Below are 20,934 nucleotides of genomic sequence, written 5' to 3'. Positions count from 1 at the left end.
GTCTCAGATCCCAGGTCTCAGGTCTCAGGTCTCAGGTCTCAGGTCCCAGGTCCCAGGTCCCAGGTCTCAGATCCCAGGTCCCAGGTCCCAGGTCCCAGGTCCCAGGTCTCAGATCCCAGGTCTCAGGTCTCAGGTCTCAGGTCCCAGGTCTCAGGTCCCAGGTTCCAGGTCTCAGGTCTCAGGTCCCAGGTCCCAGGTCCCAGGTCTCAGGTCTCAGGTCCCAGATCCCAGGTCTCAGGTCTCAGGTCTCAGGTCTCAGGTCCCAGGTCCCAGGTCCCAGGTCTCAGGTCCCAGGTCCCAGATTCCAGGTCTCAGGTCTCAGGTCCCAGGTCTCAGGTCCCAGGTCCCAGATTCCAGGTCTCAGGTCCCAGGTCCCAGGTCTCAGGTCCCAGGTCTCAGGTCTCAGGTCCCAGGTCCCAGGTCCCAGGTCCCAGGTCTCAGGTCTCAGGTCCCAGGTCTCAGGTCCCAGGTCCCAGGTCCCAGGTCCCAGGTCTCAGGTCCCAGGTCCCAGGTCTCAGGTCTCAGGTCCCAGGTCCCAGGTCCCAGGTCCCAGGTCCCAGGTCCCAGGTCCCAGGTCCCAGGTCTCAGGTCTCAGGTCCCAGGTCCCAGGTCCCAGGTCCCAGGTCCCAGGTCAGGTCTCAGGTCTCAGGTCTCAGGTCTCAGGTCTCAGGTCCCAGGTCCCAGGTCCCAGGTCCCAGGTCCCAGGTCCCAGGTCCCAGGTCCCAGGTCCCAGGTCCCAGGTCTCAGGTCTCAGGTCCCAGGTCCCAGGTCCCAGGTCCCAGGTCCCAGGTCCCAGGTCCCAGGTCCCAGGTCCCAGGTCCCAGGTCCCAGGTCTCAGGTCCCAGGTCCCAGGTCTCAGGTCTCAGGTCTCAGGTCTCAGGTCTCAGGTCCCAGGTCCCAGGTCCCAGGTCCCAGGTCTCAGGTCTCAGGTCCCAGGTCTCAGATCCCAGGTCCCAGGTCCCAGGTCTCAGGTCTCAGGTCTCAGGTCCCAGGTCTCAGGTCTCAGGTCCCAGGTCCCTCAGATCCCAGGTCCCAGGTCCCAGGTCTCAGGTCTCAGGTCTCAGGTCCCAGGTCCCAGGTCCCAGGTCCCAGGTCCCAGGTCTCAGGTCCCAGGTCCCAGGTCTCAGGTCTCAGGTCCCAGGTCTCAGGTCCCAGGTCCCAGATTCCAGGTCCCAGGTCCCAGGTCTCAGGTCTCAGGTCCCAGGTCTCAGGTCCCAGGTCCCAGGTCCCAGGTCTCAGGTCCCAGGTCCCAGGTCCCAGGTCCCAGGTCTCAGGTCCCAGGTCTCAGGTCCCAGGTCTCAGGTCCCAGGTCCCAGGTCTCAGGTCCCAGGTCCCAGGTCTCAGGTCCCAGGTCCCAGGTCTCAGGTCCCAGGTCCCAGGTCTCAGGTCCCAGGTCTCAGGTCCCAGGTCTCAGGTCTCAGGTCCCAGGTCCCAGGTCCCAGGTCTCAGGTCCCAGGTCCCAGGTCCCAGGTCTCAGGTCCCAGGTCCCAGGTCCCAGGTCCCAGGTCCCAGGTCTCAGACAGATCAGATCAGACCAGGGTACAAGCCCGTAACTCCTCAGTCCTTTCTACATGTCCATGCATAATAGATGGAAGAGGTTTTCTGAAGGGTTGGTTTATTTTTAAAAGTCCTCCTCTTCTGCCAGGCTTCCTTGGGTTTAGATGCCTTTTATTGGGAACATGTTGTATTGATGGTGGTGTTCCAGTGTAGACGTGCAGCAAAGGGAGATTAAGCAGGACAGCCCTTGTGTATGATATCTGCGGTTGTGGATCGCTGTACCCAATGACTGTTAGGTCGACAGCTTGTTAGAACTAACAGTCAAAGTACTGCTATTTGCCTCATTATTATTATTATTATTATTATTATTATTATTATTATCATTATTATTATTATTATTATCATTATTATTATTATCATTATTATCATTATTATTATCATTATTATCATTATTATTATTATTATTATTATTATTATTATTATCATTATTATTATTATCATTATTATCATTATTATCATTATTATTATTATTATTATTATTATTATCATTATCATTATCATTATTATTATTATTATTATTATTATCATTATTATTATTATCATTATCATTATTATTATTATCATTATTATTATCATTGTTATTATTATTTATTTTTTTCTAACCAGGTAGGCCAGTTGAGAACCAGTTCTCATTTTACAACTGCGACCTGCGATTTATTAGCTGTACGATTTAATAACGCTCAAAACCTAGTTGGTTGAGGTGAATCGCAACTTTAAAACACTGCAAAAGAAGAAAAAAAACAAACACGGAAGGGACCATGTTGCGGTAAGAACAGACACCTTCCCTTTAAATATGGATCATTCTGATGGGGAGGTAGAAGCACTTCCCTTTAAATATGGATCATTCTGATGGGGGGTAGAAGCACTTCCCTTTAAATATGGATCATTCTGATGGGGGGTAGAAGCACTTCCCTTTAAATATGGATCATTCTGATGGGGGGGTAGAAGCACTTCCTTTTAAATATGGATCATTCTGATGGGGAGGTAGAAGCACTTCCCTTTAAATATGGATCATTCTGATGGGGGGTAGAAGCACTTCCCTTTAAATATGGATCATTCTGATGGGGGGGTAGAAGCACTTCCTTTTAAATATGGATCATTCTGATGGGGAGGTAGAAGCACTTCCCTTTAAATATGGATCATTCTGATGGGGGGTAGAAGCACTTCCCTTTAAATATGGATCATTCTGATGGGGGGGTAGAAGCACTTCCCTTTAAATATGGATCATTCTGATGGGGGGGTAGAAGCACTTCCCTTTAAATATGGATCATTCTGATGGGGGGTAGAAGCACTTCCCTTTAAATATGGATCATTCTGATGGGGAGGTAGAAGCACTTCCCTTTAAATATGGATCATTCTGATGGGGGGGTAGAAGCACTTCCCTTTAAATATGGATCATTCTGATGGGGGGTAGAAGCACTTCCCTTTAAATATGGATCATTCTGATGGGGAGGTAGAAGCACTTCCCTTTAAATATGGATCATTCTGATGGGGGTAGAAGCTGTTCCCTTTAAATATGGATCATTCTGATGAGGGTAGAAGCTGTTCAGGGTCCTGTTGGTTCCAGACTTGGTGCGTCGATACTGCTTACTGTTCTAATGTTGGACGATTAGTGTATATAGAATTATATCAGGGAGAATAGTGTAAAATAGTAGGCTATACCCTCGTCTATTACCTGCACTGACCATGGGACTGTGTGATGTCAAGTATTGCGCCATGCATCAGGTCTAACCTGCTACGGCTCGGTCTGCACTTCGCTCCATAACAATGTAATTATCCTACATATCTGTTTTGTATTATCACCTGTTACTAGTGATCCTCAGCAACAACCACACGGCCGTGACGGCATTTACAGAGGAGGCAAATTAAGGTAAACTAAACAATGTAATTAAATGGAATGATAATCTAGGCTATACCATCTGAAGGGAACTAACAGTACATTGGGCTCCCGATGGTGCAGCGGTCTAAGACACTGCATCTCAGTGCTAGAGGCGTCACTACAGACCCTAGTTCAGAGGTCTAAGACACTGCATCTCAGTGCGTCACTACAGACCCTAGTTCAGAGGTCTAAGACACTGCATCTCAGTGCATCACCACAGACCCTGGTTCAGCGGTCTAAGGCACTGCATCTCAGTGCGAGAGGCGTCACTACAGACCCTGGTTCAGCGGTCTAAGACACTGCATCTCAGTGCTAGAGGCGTCACTACAGACCCTGGTTCAGCGGTCTAAGGCACTGCATCTCAGTGCTAGAGGCGTCACTACAGACCCTGGTTCAGCGGTCTAAGGCACTGCATCTCAGTGCTAGAGGCGTCACCACAGACCCTGGTTCAGCGGTCTAAGGCACTGCATCTCAGTGCTAGAGGCGTCACCACAGACCCTGGTTCAGCGGTCTAAGGCACTGCATCTCAGTGCTAGAGGCGTCACTACAGACCCTGGTTCAGCGGTCTAAGGCACTGCATCTCAGTGCTAGAGGCGTCACTACAGACCCTGGTTCAGAGGTCTAAGACACTGCATCTCAGTGCTAGAGGCGTCACCACAGACCCTGGTTCAGCGGTTTAAGGCACTGCATCTCAGTGCTAGAGGCGTCACCACAGACCCTGGTTCAGTGGTCTAAGGCACTGCATCTCAGTGCTAGAGGCGTCACTACAGTCCCTGGTTCAGTGGTCTCAGGCACTGCATCTCAGTGCTAGAGGCGTCACTACAGACCCTGGTTCAGTGGTCTAAGGTACTGCATCTCAGTGCTAGAGGCGTCACCACAGACCCTGGTTCGATTCTAGTCTGTATCACAACCGGCCGTGATTGGGAGTCCCATGGGGTGGCGCACAATTGGACCAGCGTCGTCTGTGTTAGTGTTTGGCCGGGGTAGGCCGTCATTGTAAATAATAATTTGTTCTTAACTGACTTGCCAAGTTAAATAAAGGTTAAAAAATATATATAAAAATGTACAGTTGAATATGTGTGGTTATTATTCTGACTGTCCATACTGATAGTGGTTCATATTTAACGCGATAGAAAAAGGAGACAGAGAAAGTCCGGCTAGTCTATAATTAAGACGTTTTAAAGTTAAAAGTCTGTACAACTTAAATTCTGCATGATTGCACAGTATTTCATCAACTTGACACTATCAAAGGTGACATGCTTCAGTTTGCTGCCTTATGACTCATTTCACGTTTGCCTCCAGCGATCATAAGGTAAATTAGGTCTAAAACATGTGTCCTTTGTATATTTCACATCTCATAACATATCACTAATTTACCCAGCCCTTATCAATAGCTCTGATCGATAGCTCTGATCGATAGCTCTGATCGATAGCTCTGATCGATAGCTCTGATCAAAAGCTCTGATCAAGTTGTAATTGACAGTGTATGGAGAATGGTGTTATTTCTACCAAGAAAAATAAAGTAGATGCATTTTCCGCTTGGAACCGACATGTTGGCTAGGCCTTATTCGTGGTTTCCTCGTGTATAAAGGTGGTGGAATCAGGGTTAGAATACAGCGTATCTGTAGACAAATGTATTCTCTCTCAACCCCAAATGTATAGCAGGTGAATACAAAGGTGTTCTCATGCTTATGTTGAAAGGTCAGAATATTGGTAGAGAGAAGTGCATTTAAAGGAAATTACATTATATTAGCTGGTTGGAATTCCCCCCCCCCCCCCCCCCCCCCCATGTACAGTGGCAAGAAAAATTATGTGAACCGTTTGGAATTATCTGGATTTCTGCATATATTGGTCACCAAATTTGATCTGATCTTCATCTAAGTCACAACAATAGACAAACACAGTCTGCTTAAACTAATAACAACATTTATTGTATTTTTCTTGTTTCTATTGAATACATCATTAAACATTCAAAGTGTATATTGGAAAAAGTATTTGAACCCTTAGGCTAATTGGAGTCAGGAGTCAACTATCCCGGAGTCCAATCAATGAGACTAGATTAGAGTGTTGGGTAGAGCTGCCCTGCCCAATAAAAAACACTCACAAAATGTGAGTTTGCTATTCACAAGAAGCATTGCCTGATGTGAACCACGCCTCGAAACAAAAAGAGATCTCAGAAGACCCAAGATTAAGATTTGTGGACTTGCATAAAGCTGGAAAGGGTTACAAAAGTATCTCTAAAAGCCTGGATGTTCATCAGTCCACAGTAAGACAAATTGTCTATAAATGGAGAAAGTTCAGCACTGTTGCTACTCTCCCTATGAGTGGCCGTCCTGCAAAGATGACAGCAAGAGCACAGCGCAGAATGCTCAATGAGGTTAAGAAGAATCCTAGAGTGTCAGCTAAAGACTTACAGAAATCTCTGGAACACGCTAACATCTCTGTTGACAAGTCTACGATACGTAAAACACTAAACAAGAATGGTGTTCATGGGAAGACACCACGGAAGAAGCCACTGCTGTCCAAAAAAAAGATTGCTGCACATGTGAAGTTCGCAAAAGAGAATCTGGATGTTCCACAGCACTACTGGCAAAATATTCTGTGGACAGATGAAACTAAAGTTGAGTTGATTGGAAGGAAGGAACACAACACTGTGTGGAGAGAAAAATGCACTTCACACCATCATCTAAACATCATCCCCACTGTAAAGTACGGTGGAGGGAGCATCATGGTTTTAAGCTGCTTTGGTGCCTCAGGGCCTGGACAGCTTGCTATCATTGACGGAAAAATGAATTCCAAGGTTTATCAAGACATTTAGCAGGAGAATGTCAGGCTATCTGTCCTCCAATTGAAGCTCAGCAGAAGTTGGGTTTTTGCAACAGGACAACGACCCAAAACACAGAAGTAAACCAACAACCGAATGGCTTCAACGGATGAAAATACCCACTCTGGAGTGGCCCAGTCAGAGTCCTGACCTCAACCCGATTGAGATGCTGTGGCATGACCTCAAGAGAGCAGTTAACACCAGACATCCCAAGAATATTGCTGAACTGAAACAGTTTTGTAAAGAGGAATGGCCCAAAATTCCTCCTGACTACAGAAAACGTTTGGTTGAGGTTATTGCTGCCAAAGGAAGGTCAACCAGTTATTAAATCCAAGGGTTCACATACTTTTCCCACCCTGCACTGTGAATGTTGACACAGTGTGTTCAATAAAGACATGGACACGTATAATTGTTTGTGTGTTATTAGTTTAAGCAGACTGTGTGTGTCTATTGTTGTGACTTAGATGAAGATCAGATCAAATTTGATGACCAGTTTATGCAGGAATCCAGGTCTTTCCAATGGGTTTGTGAACTTATTGTTGTCGCTGTAGATTACTTTCCGGTACACTTTCAAAATCTCTCATTCTGTTTTATAGAAATATTCATGTCAAGGCTTCTAATGTGTTGATAATGGTGTGGGTGGTGTGAGGGTCCTCTAATGTATTGATGGTGGTGTGGGGGTCCTCTAATGTATTGATGGTGGTGTGGGGGTCCTCTAATGTATTGATGGTGGTGTGGGGATCCTCTAATGTATTGATGGTGGTGTGGGGTCCTCTAATGTATTGATGGTGGTGTGGGGGTCCTCTAATGTATTGATGGTGGTGTGGGGTCCTCTAATGTATTGATGGTGGTGTGGGGGTCCTCTACTGTATTGATGGTGGTGTGGGGTCCTCTAATGTATTGATGGTGGTGTGGGGGTCCTCTAATGTATTGATGGTGGTGTGGGTGGTGTAGGGATCCCCTAATGTGTTGATGGTGGTGTGGGGGTCCTCTAATGTATTGATGGTGGTGTGGGGGTCCTCTAATGTGTTGATGGTGGTGTGGGGTCCTCTAATGTATTGATGGTGGTGTGGGGATCCTCTAATGTATTGATGGTGGTGTGGGTGGTGTAGGGATCCCCTAATGTGTTGATGGTGGTGTGGGGGTCCTCTAATGTATTGATGGTGGTGTGGGTGGTTGAGGGATCCCCTAATGTATTGATGGTGGTGTGGGGGTCCTCTAATGTATTGATGGTGGTGTGTGGGTCCTCTAATGTATTGATGGTGGTGTGGGGGTCCTCTAATGTATTGATGGTGGTGTGGGGGTTCTCTAATGTATTGATGGTGGTGTGGGGGTCCTCTAATGTATTGATGGTGGTGTGGGGTCCTCTAATGTGTTGATGGTGGTGTGGGGTCCTCTAATGTGTTGATGGTGGTGTGGGGGTCCTCTAATGTATTGATGGTGGTGTGGGATCCTCTAATGTATTGATGGTGGTGTGGGTGGTGTGGGGGTCCTCTAATGTATTGATGGTGGTGTGGGTGGTGTGGGGGTCCTCTAATGTATTGATGGTGGTGTGGGGGTCCTATAATGTATTAATGGTGGTGTGGGGGTCCTCTAATGTATTGATGGTGGTGTGGGGGTCCTCTAATGTATTGATGGTGGTGTGGGGATCCTCTAATGTGTTGATGGTGGTGTGGGGGTCCTCTAATGTATTGATGGTGGTGTGGGGTCCTCTAATGTGTCGATGGTGGTGTGGGGGTCCTCTAATGTATTGATGGTGGTGTGGGGGTCCTCTAATGTATTGATGGTGGTGTGGGGATCCTCTAATGTATTGATGGTGGTGTGGGTGGTGTGGGGGTCCTCTAATGTATTGATGGTGGTGTGGGTGGTGTGGGGGTCCTCTAATGTGTTGATGGTGGTGTGGGGGTCCTCTAATGTATTGATGGTGGTGTGGGGGTCCTCTAATGTATTGATGGTGGTGTGGGTGGTGTGGGGGTCCTCTAATGTGTTGATGGTGGTGTGGGGGTCCTCTAATGTATTGATGGTGGTGTGGGGTCCTCTAATGTATTGATGGTGGTGTGGGGGTCCTCTAATGTATTGATGGTGGTGTGGGGGTCCTCTAATGTGGTGATTGTGGTGTGGGGGTCCTCTAATGTATTGATGGTGGTGTGGGTGGTTTGGGGATCCTCTAAAGTGTTGATGGTGGTGTGGGGGTCCTCTAATGTGTTGATGGTGGTGTGGGGATCCTCTAATGTGTTGATGGTGGTGTGGGGGTCCTCTAATGTGTTGATGGTGGTGTGGGGATCCTCTAATGTATTGATGGTGGTGTGGGTGGTGTGGGGGTCCTCTAATGTATTGATGGTGGTGTGGGGGTCCTCTAATGTATTGATGGTGGTGTGGGTGGTGTGGGGGTCCTCTAATGTGGTGATGGTGGTGTGGGGGTCCTCTAATGTGTTGATGGTGGTGTCGGGATCCTCTAATGTCTTGATGGTGGTGTGGGTGGTGTGGGGGTCCTCTAATGTGTTGATGGTGGTGTGGGGGTCCTCTAATGTATTGATGGTGGTGTGAGGATCCTCTAATGTGTTGATGGTGGTGTGGGGATCCTCTAATGTATTGATGGTGGTGTGGGGATCCTCTAATGTATTGATGGTGGTGTGGGGGTCCTCTAATGTATTGATGGTGGTGTGGGGATCTTCTAATGTATTGATGGTGGTGTGGGGATCCTCTAATGTATTGATGGTGGTGTGGGGGTCCTCTAATGTATTGATGGTGGTGTGGGGGTCCTATAATGTATTAATGGTGGTGTGGGGGTCCTCTAATGTATTGATGGTGGTGTGGGGTCCTCTAATGTTGTGATGGTGGTGTGGGGGTCCTCTAATGTATTGATGGTGGTGTGGGGGTCCTCTAATGTATTGATGGTGGTGTGGGGGTACTCTAATGTATTGATGGTGGTGTGGCTGTCCTCTAATGTATTGATGGTTGTGTGGGTGGTGTGGGGTCCTCTAATGTGTTGATGGTGGTGTGGGGGTCCTCTAATGTATTGATGGTGGTGTGGGGGTCCTCTAATGTATTGATGGTGGTGTGGGGGTCCTCTAATGTGTTGATGGTGGTGTGGGTTGTGTGGGGGTCCTCTAATGTATTGATGGTGGTGTAGAGGTCCTCTAATGTGTTGATGGTGGTGTGGGGGTCCTCTAATGTGTTGATGGTGGTTTGGGGGTCCTCTAATGTATTGATGATGGTGTGGGGATCCTCTAATGTATTGATGGTGGTTTGGGGGTCCTCTAATGTGTTGATGGTGGTGTGTGTGGTGTGGGGGTCCTCTAATGTATTGATGGTGGTGTGGGGGTCCTCTAATGTATTGATGGTGGTGTGGGGGTCCTCTAATGTATTGATGGTGGTGTGGGGGTCCTCTAAAGTGTTGATGGTGGTGTGGGGTCCTCTAATGTATTGATGGTGGTGTGGGGGTCCTCTAATGTATTGATGGTGGTGTGGGGGTCCTCTAATGTGTTGATGGTGGTGTGGGGTCCTCTAATGTATTGATGGTGGTGTGGGGGTCCTCTAATGTATTGATGGTGGTGTGTGGGTCCTCTAATGTATTGATGGTGGTGTGGGGTCCTCTAATGTGTTGATGGCGGTGTGGGGGTCCTCTAATGTATTGATGGTGGTGTGGGGGTACTCTAATGTATTGATTGTGGTGTGGGGATCCTCTAATGTGTTGATGGTGGTGTGGGGGTGCTCTAATGTATTGATGGTGGTGTGGGGGTACTCTAATGTATTGATGGTGGTGTGGGGTCCTCTAATGTGTTGATGGTGGTGTGGGGGTGCTCTAATGTATTGATGGTGGTTTGGGGATCCTCTAATGTGTTGATGGTGGTGTGGGGATCCTCTAATGTATTGATGGTGGTGTCCTCTAATGTGTTGATGGTGGTGTGGGGTCCTCTAATGTATTGATGGTGGTGTGGGTGGTGTGGGGTCCTCTAATGTATTGATGGTGGTGTCCTCTAATGTATTGATGGTGGTGTCCTCTAATGTATTGATGGTGGTGTGGGATCCTCTAATGTGTTGATGGTGGTGTGGGGTCCTCTAATGTATTGATGGTGTTGTGGGTGGTGTGGGGTCCTCTAATGTATTGATGGTGGTGTGGGGGTCCTCTAATGTATTGATGGTGGTGTGGGGATCCTCTAATGTATTGATGGTGGTGTGGGGATCCTCTAAAGTGTTGATGGTGGTGTGGGGTTCCTCTAATGTATTGATGGTGGTGTGGGGTCCTCTAATGTATTGATGGTGGTGTGGGGTCCTCTAATGTATTGATGGTGGTGTGGGGTTCCTCTAATGTATTGATGGTGGTGTGGGGGTCCTCTAATGTGGTGATGGTGGTGTGAGGGTCCTCTAATGTGGTTATGGTGGTATGGGGGTCCTCTAATGTATTGATGATGGTGTGGGGATCCTCTAATGTATTGATGGTGGTATGGGGGTCCTCTAATGTATTGATGGTGGTGTGGGGATCCTCTAATGTATTGATGGTGGTGTGGGGATCCTCTAATGTATTGATGGTGGTGTGGGGGTACTCTAATGTATTGATGGTGGTGTGGGGGTCCTCTAATATATTGATGGTGGTGTGGGGGTCCTCTAATGTATTGATGGTGGTGTGGGTAGTGTGGGGTCCTCTAATGTATTGATGGTGGTGTGGGGGTCCTCTAATGTATTGATGGTGGTGTGGGTGGTGTGGGGGTCCTCTAATGTATTGATGGTGGTTTGGGGATCCTCTAAAGTGTTGATGGTGGTGTGGGGTTCCTCTAATGTATTAATGGTGGTGTGGGGGTCCTCTAATGTATTAATGGTGGTGTGGGGTCCTCTAATGTATTAATGGTGGTGTGGGGGTCCTCTAATGTATTGATGGTGGTGTGGGGATCCTCTAATGTATTGATGGTGGTGTGGGGGTCCTGTAATGTATTGATGGTGGTTTGGGGATCCTCTAAAGTGTTGATGGTGGTGTGGGGGTCCTCTAATGTGTTGATGGTGGTGTGGGGGTCCTCTAATGTATTGATGGTGGTGTGGGGGTCCTCTAATGTATTGATGGTAGTGTGGGGTCCTCTAATGTATTGATGGTGGTGTGGGGGTCCTCTAATGTATTGATGGTGGTGTGGGGGTCCTCTAATGTATTGATGGTGGTGTGGGGGTCCTCTAATGTGGTGTGGGGGTCCTCTAATGTATTGATGGTAGTGTGGGTGGTGTGGGTGTTGTGGGTTGAATTGTAAACAGGGAGTTGGTGACCATGACTTAACTGAAGAGGTCAAGTAAACTTTTTGTCACAGAGAAGTCTTTCTTTAGCCAAATAGATACATTAAAAATGTAAACATTTACTAATTGACTTTCTGGATTAAGTGACAATGTGTTCCTTGACGGGGACGAAATGAATAACATGATGATTGTTATCTATGAAAAGGTTTATAGAGTTAATTTTAAGCTTTAATTCTGAAAAGTATATCACACATTAAGGGTAGGTCACACAGATTGTTTGATGGAAGATTTGATTGGTTGATTGAAGATTTTATTGGTCGAAGGAAGATTTGATTGGTCGATGGAAGATTTGATTGGTCGATGGAAGATTTTATTGGTCGAAGGAAGATTTGATTGGTCGATGGAAGATTTGATTGGTCGATGGAAGATTTGATTGGTCTATGGAAGATTTGATTGGTCGATGGAAGATTTGATTGGTTGATGGAAGATTTGATTGGTTGATGGACGATTTGATTGGTCGATGGAAGATTTGATTGGTCGATGTAAGATTTTATTGGTCGATGAAAGATTTGATTGGTCGATAGAATAAAGATGCTGTAAGACACCAGGAAATCATGTAGAGATGGAAACATTTGAAATCTTTCCCCCTGAAATCCCAGCTGCTCTTTTAAAGCCCCTCTCTGCAACATTCTATTCCTCTCAAAACAACCCCTTGTAAAAACCGCAGTTATTTCCCATGACGTTTTCCTATGTACGCTTTCCCGCAGCAAAACTAAGGGTTTCAGTTGTCCCACAGCCCTACTCCGGTGGCCAACTGTGTCAACAGTTGCGGTGGTGCTGTATCAACAACAGCAGTGAATGTGGAAATTGGTAACAGCGGGGCGGCCATTGTGTGCTTCTAAAGTCAACTGCAGGTGTGTTCTGTAGTCTGAATTACGTAGCTCTCCACTGACAGAGTCACAAAGGCCACCCTATTCCCTTACTTAGTACGCTTTGACCAGGGCTCTGGTAGGGAATAGGGTGGCGTTTGAGATGCAGACAGGTTATGTTTACCCGAGCGCAGACGGGGGGAGGGGTGAGGGGGGGGGGGGGGGGGGGGGCAAACTAATGTTTATGCCACGATAATGCTTGTGAGAGTGAGAGCATTTGTACCAGGGGCATGTTGTGAGAGAAGCTCTATGCATACAGAGATGGTTGTTCTAAAGCCTCCCTTGTAGTGTTTATGTCATGTGCTTTGTCACTGCCGGTTCTTTATCTGAAGGTGAAATAATCCCTTATTCCATCTTAGTTAAATTCATATCTACCAGAGCTCCGTTTTCAATTTTGTAATGTTGTTTTCTCTCTTCATCTCTTTCTCTCTCTCTCTCTCTCTCTCTCTCTCTCTCTCTCTCTCTCTCTCTCTCTTTCTCTTTCCCTCTCCCGCTCTTCATCTCTCTCTCTCTTTCTCTCTCTCCCTCCCCCTTTACCCCCCTCCCTCCCTCTCTTTTTCAGTGATGGCCTGTGGGATGCCTATACCTCCAGTAAACGGTAGTATTGTCGGGCAGGACTTCACTCTTGGTGCCAGGGCCATGTACCAGTGCAACCCCGGTTTCAGATTGGCCAACCCCCTGGCCGTGTCAGTCGTCTGTCAGGAGTCTGGGAGGTGGAGCTCCAATGAGGCCACACCCCGCTGCATACGTGAGTAATCCTCATTGGTTGGAGTTGACATACCTATACTTTGTTTATTGCAGTCGGAACAGCCTGAATTCTTTGGGGCATAGATTCTACAATTGCTCAATTTGCTATCAAGGGACCAGGAAAACATTCCATCACCGCCACCAGCCTGTAACGTTTTGACACCAGGCAGGATGGGGGCCATGGACTCATGCTGCTTACTTCAAATCCTAACTCTGCCATCAGCGTGACGCAACAGGAAGCGGGATTTTGTTGGACCAGTCAATGTTTTTTTCAGTCCTCAGTGTTGCCCACTGGAGCCGCTCCTTCTTGGTTTAAGCTGATAGGACTGGAACCCAGTGTGGTCGTCTGCTGCAATATCCGTGACAAGGACCGACTAGTTGTCCTCTCTGAGATGGTGTTCTGCACACCACTGTTGTACTGCGCCGTTATTTTCCTGTTTTGTGGCCCAACCTGTAAACTTGCACAGTTCCATGCCATTCTCCTTCGACCACTCTTATCAACGAGCAGTTTTTTGTCACACCATTCTCTGTAAACCCTAGACACAGTCATGTGTGAAAAGCACAGGAGAGCAGACATTTCTGAGATACTGGAACCGGCTCACCTGGCACCTATGATAATTTTTTTTTACCTTTATTTAACGAGGCAAGTCAGTTAAGAACTAATTCTTATTTTCAATGACAGTCTAGGAACAGTGGGTTAACTGCCTTGTTCAGGGGCAGAACAACAGATTTTTACCTTGTCAGCTCAGGGAATTGATCTTGCTTGATCCTTTTCGGTTACTAGTCCAACGCTCTAACCACTTGGCTACCTGCCGCCCCGTCATACGACGCTCAAATTCGCTTAGTTTAACTAATGTTCAATGGAACAGTAACTGAATGCCTTGATGCCGGTCTGCCTGCTTTATATAACAAGACACAGCCATGTGACTCACTGTCTGTAAGGGCCATCCATTTTCGTGAACGGAGTGGTGTACCTAATAAACTGGCCGGTGAGTGTATGTCCTCATTGGTTGGAGTTCAATTGTCATGATTCCTCATTGGTTGGAGATCACTTATCATGAGTCCTACTTGATTGGCGATCACTTATGAGTTCCCATTGGTTAGAGATCCCTTATGAATCCTCATTGGTTGGAGATCCCTTATCATGAATCCTCATTGGTTGGAGATCACTTATCATAAATCCTCATTGGTTGGAGATCACTTATCATGAATCCTCATTGGTTGGAGATCACTTATCATGAATCCTCATTGGTTGGAGATCACTTATCATGAATCCTCATTGGTTGGAGATCACTTATCATGAATCCTCACTGGTTGGAGATCACTTATCATGAATCCTCATTGGTTTGAGATCACTTATCGTGAGGCCTCATTGGTTGGAGATCACTTATCATGAGGCCTCATTGGTTGGAGATCACTTATCGTGAGGTCTCATTGGTTAAGGATCACTTATCGTGAAGCCTCATTGGTTGGAGATCACTTATCGTGAGGCCTCATTGGTTGGAGATCACGTATCGTGGTGTCTCATTGGTTGGAGATCACTTATCGTGAGGCCTCATTGGTTGGAGATAACTTATCGTGAGGTCTCATTGGTTGGAGATCACATCATTCAGTTCTCATTGGGGCTGCATTTCCTTCCACATTTGTAATGTTTTCGAATACGTTTTTTATAAAATGTTTTTTATTCAGAATTAGAGTTGTGACAGGGTTCAGCGCCAGGAACATTTCAATGTAAGACTGTTGTATGTGTTCATTTGGGGAGAGATAAATCCCCAGCACTTCTTCACTGTCCAAGAGTCACTAAAAGATTACTGTTGAGATCCAAGAATGAGGAATCACTGCCAAGCTTGTGTCATGTTTAGATTATAAATAACTTAGAAAATGAGGTTCGCTAGTTTTGGCTTTTATTGTGGCAATTTTAAATGTACTTTGACGACCTAATATAATAAAGTACCAACTATTAAAATCCAATCAAATCAAATCAAATGTTATTTGTCACATGCGTTGAATACAACAGGTGTAGATCTTACAGTGAAATGCCTAAAAATAAATAAGTTAAAAACAATAAGAAATAAATTAGTTAAAAACAAATAATTAACGAGCATCAGTAAATAACGTGTCATACAGATGAATAGACTGAGACATACAGTATATTGCCTATTGATCAAATAAAAGTCATTTCACATCTTAAAATAGTTCAGTTAGTCATTTCTGTCCTGTGACCTATGTGTATCTGACCCCTGACCTTTGCAGCGGTGACCTGCCCTGACATAGGCCACTCTGCTGTGGATCACGGGAGATGGAGGCTGATCTACGGGTCTCAGAGCCAGTACGACGCCATGATGATGCTCATCTGTGACCCCGGATATTACTACAAGGGTCAGAGGGTCATCCGTTGCCAGGCCAACAGCACCTGGGACTACCCAGAGCCCCGCCCGGCCTGCGAGAGTGAGTCAGAAAGATTGATGAACACAGAGAGGAGAGAGAGAAAGATTATCCCAGAGGAATGCAGAGAGAAAGAGAGAGAGAGAGAGAGAGAGAGAGAGAGAGAGAGAGAGAGAGAGAGAGAGAGAGGCAGAGAGAGAGAGAGGCAGAGAGAGAGAGAGGCAGAGAGAGAGAGAGAGAGAGAGAGAGAGAGAGAGAGAGAGAGACAGAGAGAGAGAGAGAGAGAGAGAGACACGGGGAGATCCAACAAAATGGATGACATCGAAACAAGACAATTACCCAAATGAAATAAACCAAGTTGAACATATGAATGTGTTTTGTTGTTCTTTTAGGATTCATTTTTTATTCTGCTTGCCTCCTCTCGTCTCGTCTCCTCTCCTCTCCTCTCCTCTCCTCTCCTCTCCTCCCCTCCCCTCCCCTCTCCTCTCCTCAGTAATCTCCTGTGGGGACCTGGGCACTCCTCCGAATGGTAATAAGATCGGGACTCTGACGGTGTTCGGAGCGACAGCCATCTTCTCCTGTAACACAGGTTATACGCTGGTTGGTTCCCGGGTCAGAGAGTGCATGTCCAATGGCCTCTGGAGTGGATCTCAGGTCCAGTGTTTCGGTAAGAGAACCAGAACCAGCTAGAGACAGTTACAAACAAATATATCCAGTTAAATCTCATTTTGTATTTCAAGCTATTTTCATAAAGAACCAGACGGTTTGGTCAACCATTGTGTTTGCTATGTCTATATGACCTATTTATGACAAACAGAATATATCCCTGTATGCATATGTGACTGTATCCTCTGTCTCTCTCTGTTCTGTCCCTCGTCTCTAGCGGGTCACTGCGGTACCCCAGAACCAATAGTGAATGGTCAGATCATAGGAGAGAACTATAACTACAGAGGTAGTGTGGTCTACCAGTGTAACCCGGGATTCAGACTCATCGGGGTGTCTGTACGCATCTGTGAACAGGACCACCGCTGGTCTGGGCGCACCCCTGTCTGTGTCCGTAAGTACCCAGAGATAGTGGCTATGATATGGGTTAAACAAAAAAAATCTACCAGGCTTTTACAGACATCCCAGTTGGAACATTCTCAGAAATAGAAGGGAAAAAGCAGGGAACACAGGAATTCTCCAACCGGGATTTCTAGAAAACCTGGGCATTCTGGGAAAGTTTGTGGAATTGTGCAACCCTAGTGTCTCCTGATAGGTATATGGGGACATATAGATTAGTGTCTTCCTATAGTGTAATGAATATCATTGGATGTAGACTAGGGTCTTCCTATAGAGTAATGAATATCATTGGATGTAGACTAGGGTCTTCCTATAGAGTAATGAATATCATTGGATGTAGACAAGGGTCTTCTTATAGTGTAATGATTTTCATTGGATGTAAACTAGGGTCTTCCTATAGTGTAATGATTTTCATTGGATGTAAACTAGGGTCTTCCTATAGAGTAATGAACATCATTGAATGTAAACTAGGGTCTTCCTATAGAGTAATGAATATCATTGGAGGTAAACTAGGGACCTACTGGCTAAGGTGTAATAATATTTGAGAACATATGACTGATGTGTTTTGGGATAGTGTTGACAGCTTGTATTAACTTTAGACATGTTTAGTGATATATATTCTCTATATTTTCCTTGTCTCCATAGCGATCACATGTGGTCATCCAGGCAACCCTTCCTTTGGCTTTACTCAGGGAACGCAGTTCAACCTGAACGATATTGTGCACTTCGCGTGCAACACCGGCTACGTCCTGCAGGGGGCGGTTAAGTCTCACTGCCAGTCCAACGGACAGTGGAGCAACACCCTACCCAAGTGTAAAAGTAAGTCTGGAAAATGTACGGAGACGACCGTGTGATTTAATTCCCTGCTATGGGAATGAGGGGATCTGTTTATGTTTAGGTAATAGATGTCTGGACTAAAGCTTATTTCCTGGCTCATTAATCTGTGATGCTGACGTTGCAGGTCAGATAGCTAGTTTAGTGTAGCTTTGCAGAGTAATGTCATCTTTCCGTAGAATTAAAGAACTTAGAGTACTGTATTTGCTCGTATTGGTCAGTGATGTTGACAGAGACTTTGGAGGGTGTGTTGTGCATGTGTCAGGTAGCAAGCTCAGAGCTAGCTTAGCTTAGTTTAGTTTAGCGCGGTGATGTCACCTTTCTGGAGACTTGAAATGTTAAGTCGCCCTGACCCGTTAAATGCCTTGATTTTTGTCGGCAGAGCATTCAGAAAGTATTAATCCCCCTTGACTTATTCCACATGTTGTTGTTACATCCTGAATTCAAAATGGATTACATCGATTATTTATTTATTTATTTATTTATTTTTTTTTCTCTCTTACTCATCTACTCACAATATAATGAAAAAGTGAAAACATGTATTTTTATTTTTTATGTTTATACATTTGTTGAAAATGAAATATTGAAATGTCTCATTTACATACGCATTTACACGCGTCAATACATGTTAGAATCACCTTTGGCTGTGATTATGGCTGTGAGTTTGTCTGTGTCTCTAAGAGCTTTGCCCATTTAGATGGTGCAATATTCATAAAACAATTATTTAGAAAATTCTTCAAGCTCTGTCAAGTTGCTTGTTAATCATTGCTAGACAGACATTTCAAGTCTTGCCATAGATGTTCAAGCCGATTTTAGTCAAAACTGTAACTAGGCCAATCAGGAACATTCAGTGTCTCACCAGTATTATGGTCAGGAAAACGACTTTCCCGAATTGGATCCTTTGTTCATACTTCTCAGGGCAATTTAACTTATCCCAAGATGCCGCAGGTGGAGAAGATGTATTCGGAGTGGACTTCTAGTCTGACTCAGGAGGCGGGCACACCATCCACCACCTCCGAGTATATTACTCGCTAAAGTTCAGTCTCTGGATAATAAAGTAGATGAGCTCAGGGCGAGGATCTACTCCCAAAGATCTACTTCCAGAGAGACATCAGGGACTGTAACATACTATGTTTAACGGAATCATGTCTCTCTCCAAATATACTGTCCCTGTCCATACAGCCAGCTGGGTTCTCAGTACATCGCACAGACAGGAATAAAGACCTCTCTGGGAATAAGAAAGGTGGGGGTGTATGTTTCATGATTAACTACTCATGGTGTGATCGTGATAATGTACAGAAACTAAAGCCTGTTTGTTCACCCGACCTACAATACTTCACAATCAAATGTTGATCGTATTCCCTAACAAGATAATTTTCTTCGCTTATAGTCTTAGCTGTGTATATTCACCCTTAAAGCAGATACCACGTAGGCCCTCAAAGAACTACACTGTACTTTGTGAAAACTGGAAACCACATATCCTGATGCAGCATTAATTGTAGCTGGGGATTTTAACAAAGCAAATTTGAGGAAAGTTCAATCAACACATTGACTCTGGTACTCACGCTCCCCCGCCCTCCCTTTGGCAAATCAGATCAAGACTCTATTTTGCTCCTCCCTTCTTAACCTCTTGGAACTCCCCATACCGGATCCGGTATCAGGAATACAGACTCAAGCTCATTACCATAACGCAACGTTAACTATTCATGAAAATCGCAAATGAAATGAAATAAATATGCCATCTCGCAAGCTTAGCCTTTTGTAAACAAAACTGTCATCTCAGATTTTCAAAATATGCTTCTCAACCATAGGAAAACAATAATTTGTGTAACAGTAGCTAGCAAACAAAGGATTTAGCGTTAGCATTAGCGTTAGCATCCAGCACGCAACATTTCAACAAAAACATAAAAGCCTTCAAATAAAATCATTTACCTTTGAAGAACTTCTGATGTTTTCAATGAGGATACTCTCAGTTGGATAGCAGATGCTCAGTTTTTCCAAAAAGATTCTTTGTGTATTAGAAATAGCTCCGTTTTATACATCACATTTGGCTACCAAAAAAAAACCGAAAATTCAGTCCTCAAAACGCGAACTTTTTTCCAAATTAACTCCATAATATCGACTGAAAACATGGCAAACGCTGTTTAGAATCAATCATCAAGGTGTTTTTCACATATCTCTTCATTGATACATCGTTCTTGGACACATGCTTTCTCCCCTGAATCAAATGGTAAAGTGGAAGCAGCTGGCAATTGCGCACCGAATTCGACGCAGGACACCAGGCGGACACTTGGAAAATGTAGTCTCTTATGGTCAATCTTCCAATGATATGCCTACAAATACGTCACAATGCTGCTAAGACCTTGGGCGAACGACAGAAAGTGTAGGCTCATTCCTTGCGCAATCACAGCCATATAAGGAGACAATGGAAAACAGAGCTTCAGAAATTCTGCTAATTCCTGGGTGATGCATCATCTTGGTTTCGCCTGTAGAATGAGTTCTGGGGCACTTACAGACAAAATCTTTGCAGATTCTGAAACTTCAGAGTGTTTTCTTTCCAAAACGGTCAAGAATATGCATAGTCGAGCATCTTTTCGTGACAAAATATCGCGCTTAAAACGGGAACGTTTTTTATCCAAAAATGAAATAGCGCCCCCAGAGATCCAACAGGTTAATTGCAGAAACTCAAACAGGAAGTAACCATGTTAAGGTCTATTCAATGCTGGTCTGACCAATCGGAATCTATATTTGAAGATTGTTTTGATCACTCGGACTGGGATATGTTCCGGGTAGCCTCAGAGAATAACATTCAGGAATACACTGACACGGTGACTGAGTTCCTCAGGAAGTGTATAGGGGATGTTGTCCCCACTATGACTATTAAAACCGACCCAAACCACAAACCGTGGAGAGATGGCAGCATGGGTGCAAATCTGAAAGCGCGAACCACTGCATTTAACCAAGGCAAGGTGAATGATAATATGGTTGAATACAAACAGTATAGTTATACCCTGCATAAGGCAATCAAACAGGCAAAACGGAATCACTAGTCGCGTCCCCAGCTAGTTAAGGATCATATCACCTCTACCTTACCCGACACCCAGGACCCACTTCAATTTGCTTACCGCCCCAAAAGATCCACATGCGATGCATTCGCCATCACACCGCACACTGCCCTATCCCATCTGGACAAGAGGAATACCTATGTAAGAATGCTGTTCATTGACTATAGCTCAGCCTTCAACACCATAGTACACTCCAAACTCATCATTAAGCCGGAGACCCTGGGTCTGAACCTCACCCTGTGCAATTGGATCCTGAACTTCCTGACGGGTCGCCCCCATGTGGTGAAGGTAGGAAACAACACCTCCACTTCGCTGATCCTCAACACAGGTGCCCCACAAGGGTGTGTGCTCAGCCCCATCCTGCACTCAGTGTTCACCCATGACTGTGTGGCCACGCACGCCTCTAACTCAATCATGAAGTTTGCAGACGAC

The 20,934-nt window shown here is 45.6% G+C and overlaps 1 protein-coding gene across 1 annotated transcript in view; it reads left to right on the top strand.

Annotated features, from left to right (window-relative positions):
- The window catches only part of LOC139391626 (CUB and Sushi multiple domains 2), a 772,990-nt gene that overhangs the window by 674,177 nt on the left and 77,879 nt on the right, over nt 1–20,934 (top strand). Inside the window, exons 51-55 of the mRNA XM_071139005.1 lie at nt 12,972–13,157; nt 15,410–15,604; nt 16,035–16,208; nt 16,425–16,598; nt 17,249–17,422. Of these exons, the coding sequence (XP_070995106.1) occupies nt 12,972–13,157; nt 15,410–15,604; nt 16,035–16,208; nt 16,425–16,598; nt 17,249–17,422 (903 nt within the window). The remainder of the gene's footprint in view (nt 1–12,971; nt 13,158–15,409; nt 15,605–16,034; nt 16,209–16,424; nt 16,599–17,248; nt 17,423–20,934) is intronic.

The sequence above is a fragment of the Oncorhynchus clarkii genome, chromosome 32, assembly GCF_045791955.1.
Source record: "Oncorhynchus clarkii lewisi isolate Uvic-CL-2024 chromosome 32, UVic_Ocla_1.0, whole genome shotgun sequence".
Classification (NCBI taxonomy): domain Eukaryota; kingdom Metazoa; phylum Chordata; class Actinopteri; order Salmoniformes; family Salmonidae; genus Oncorhynchus; species Oncorhynchus clarkii.
This window is presented reverse-complemented; position numbering and strand designations above follow the sequence as displayed.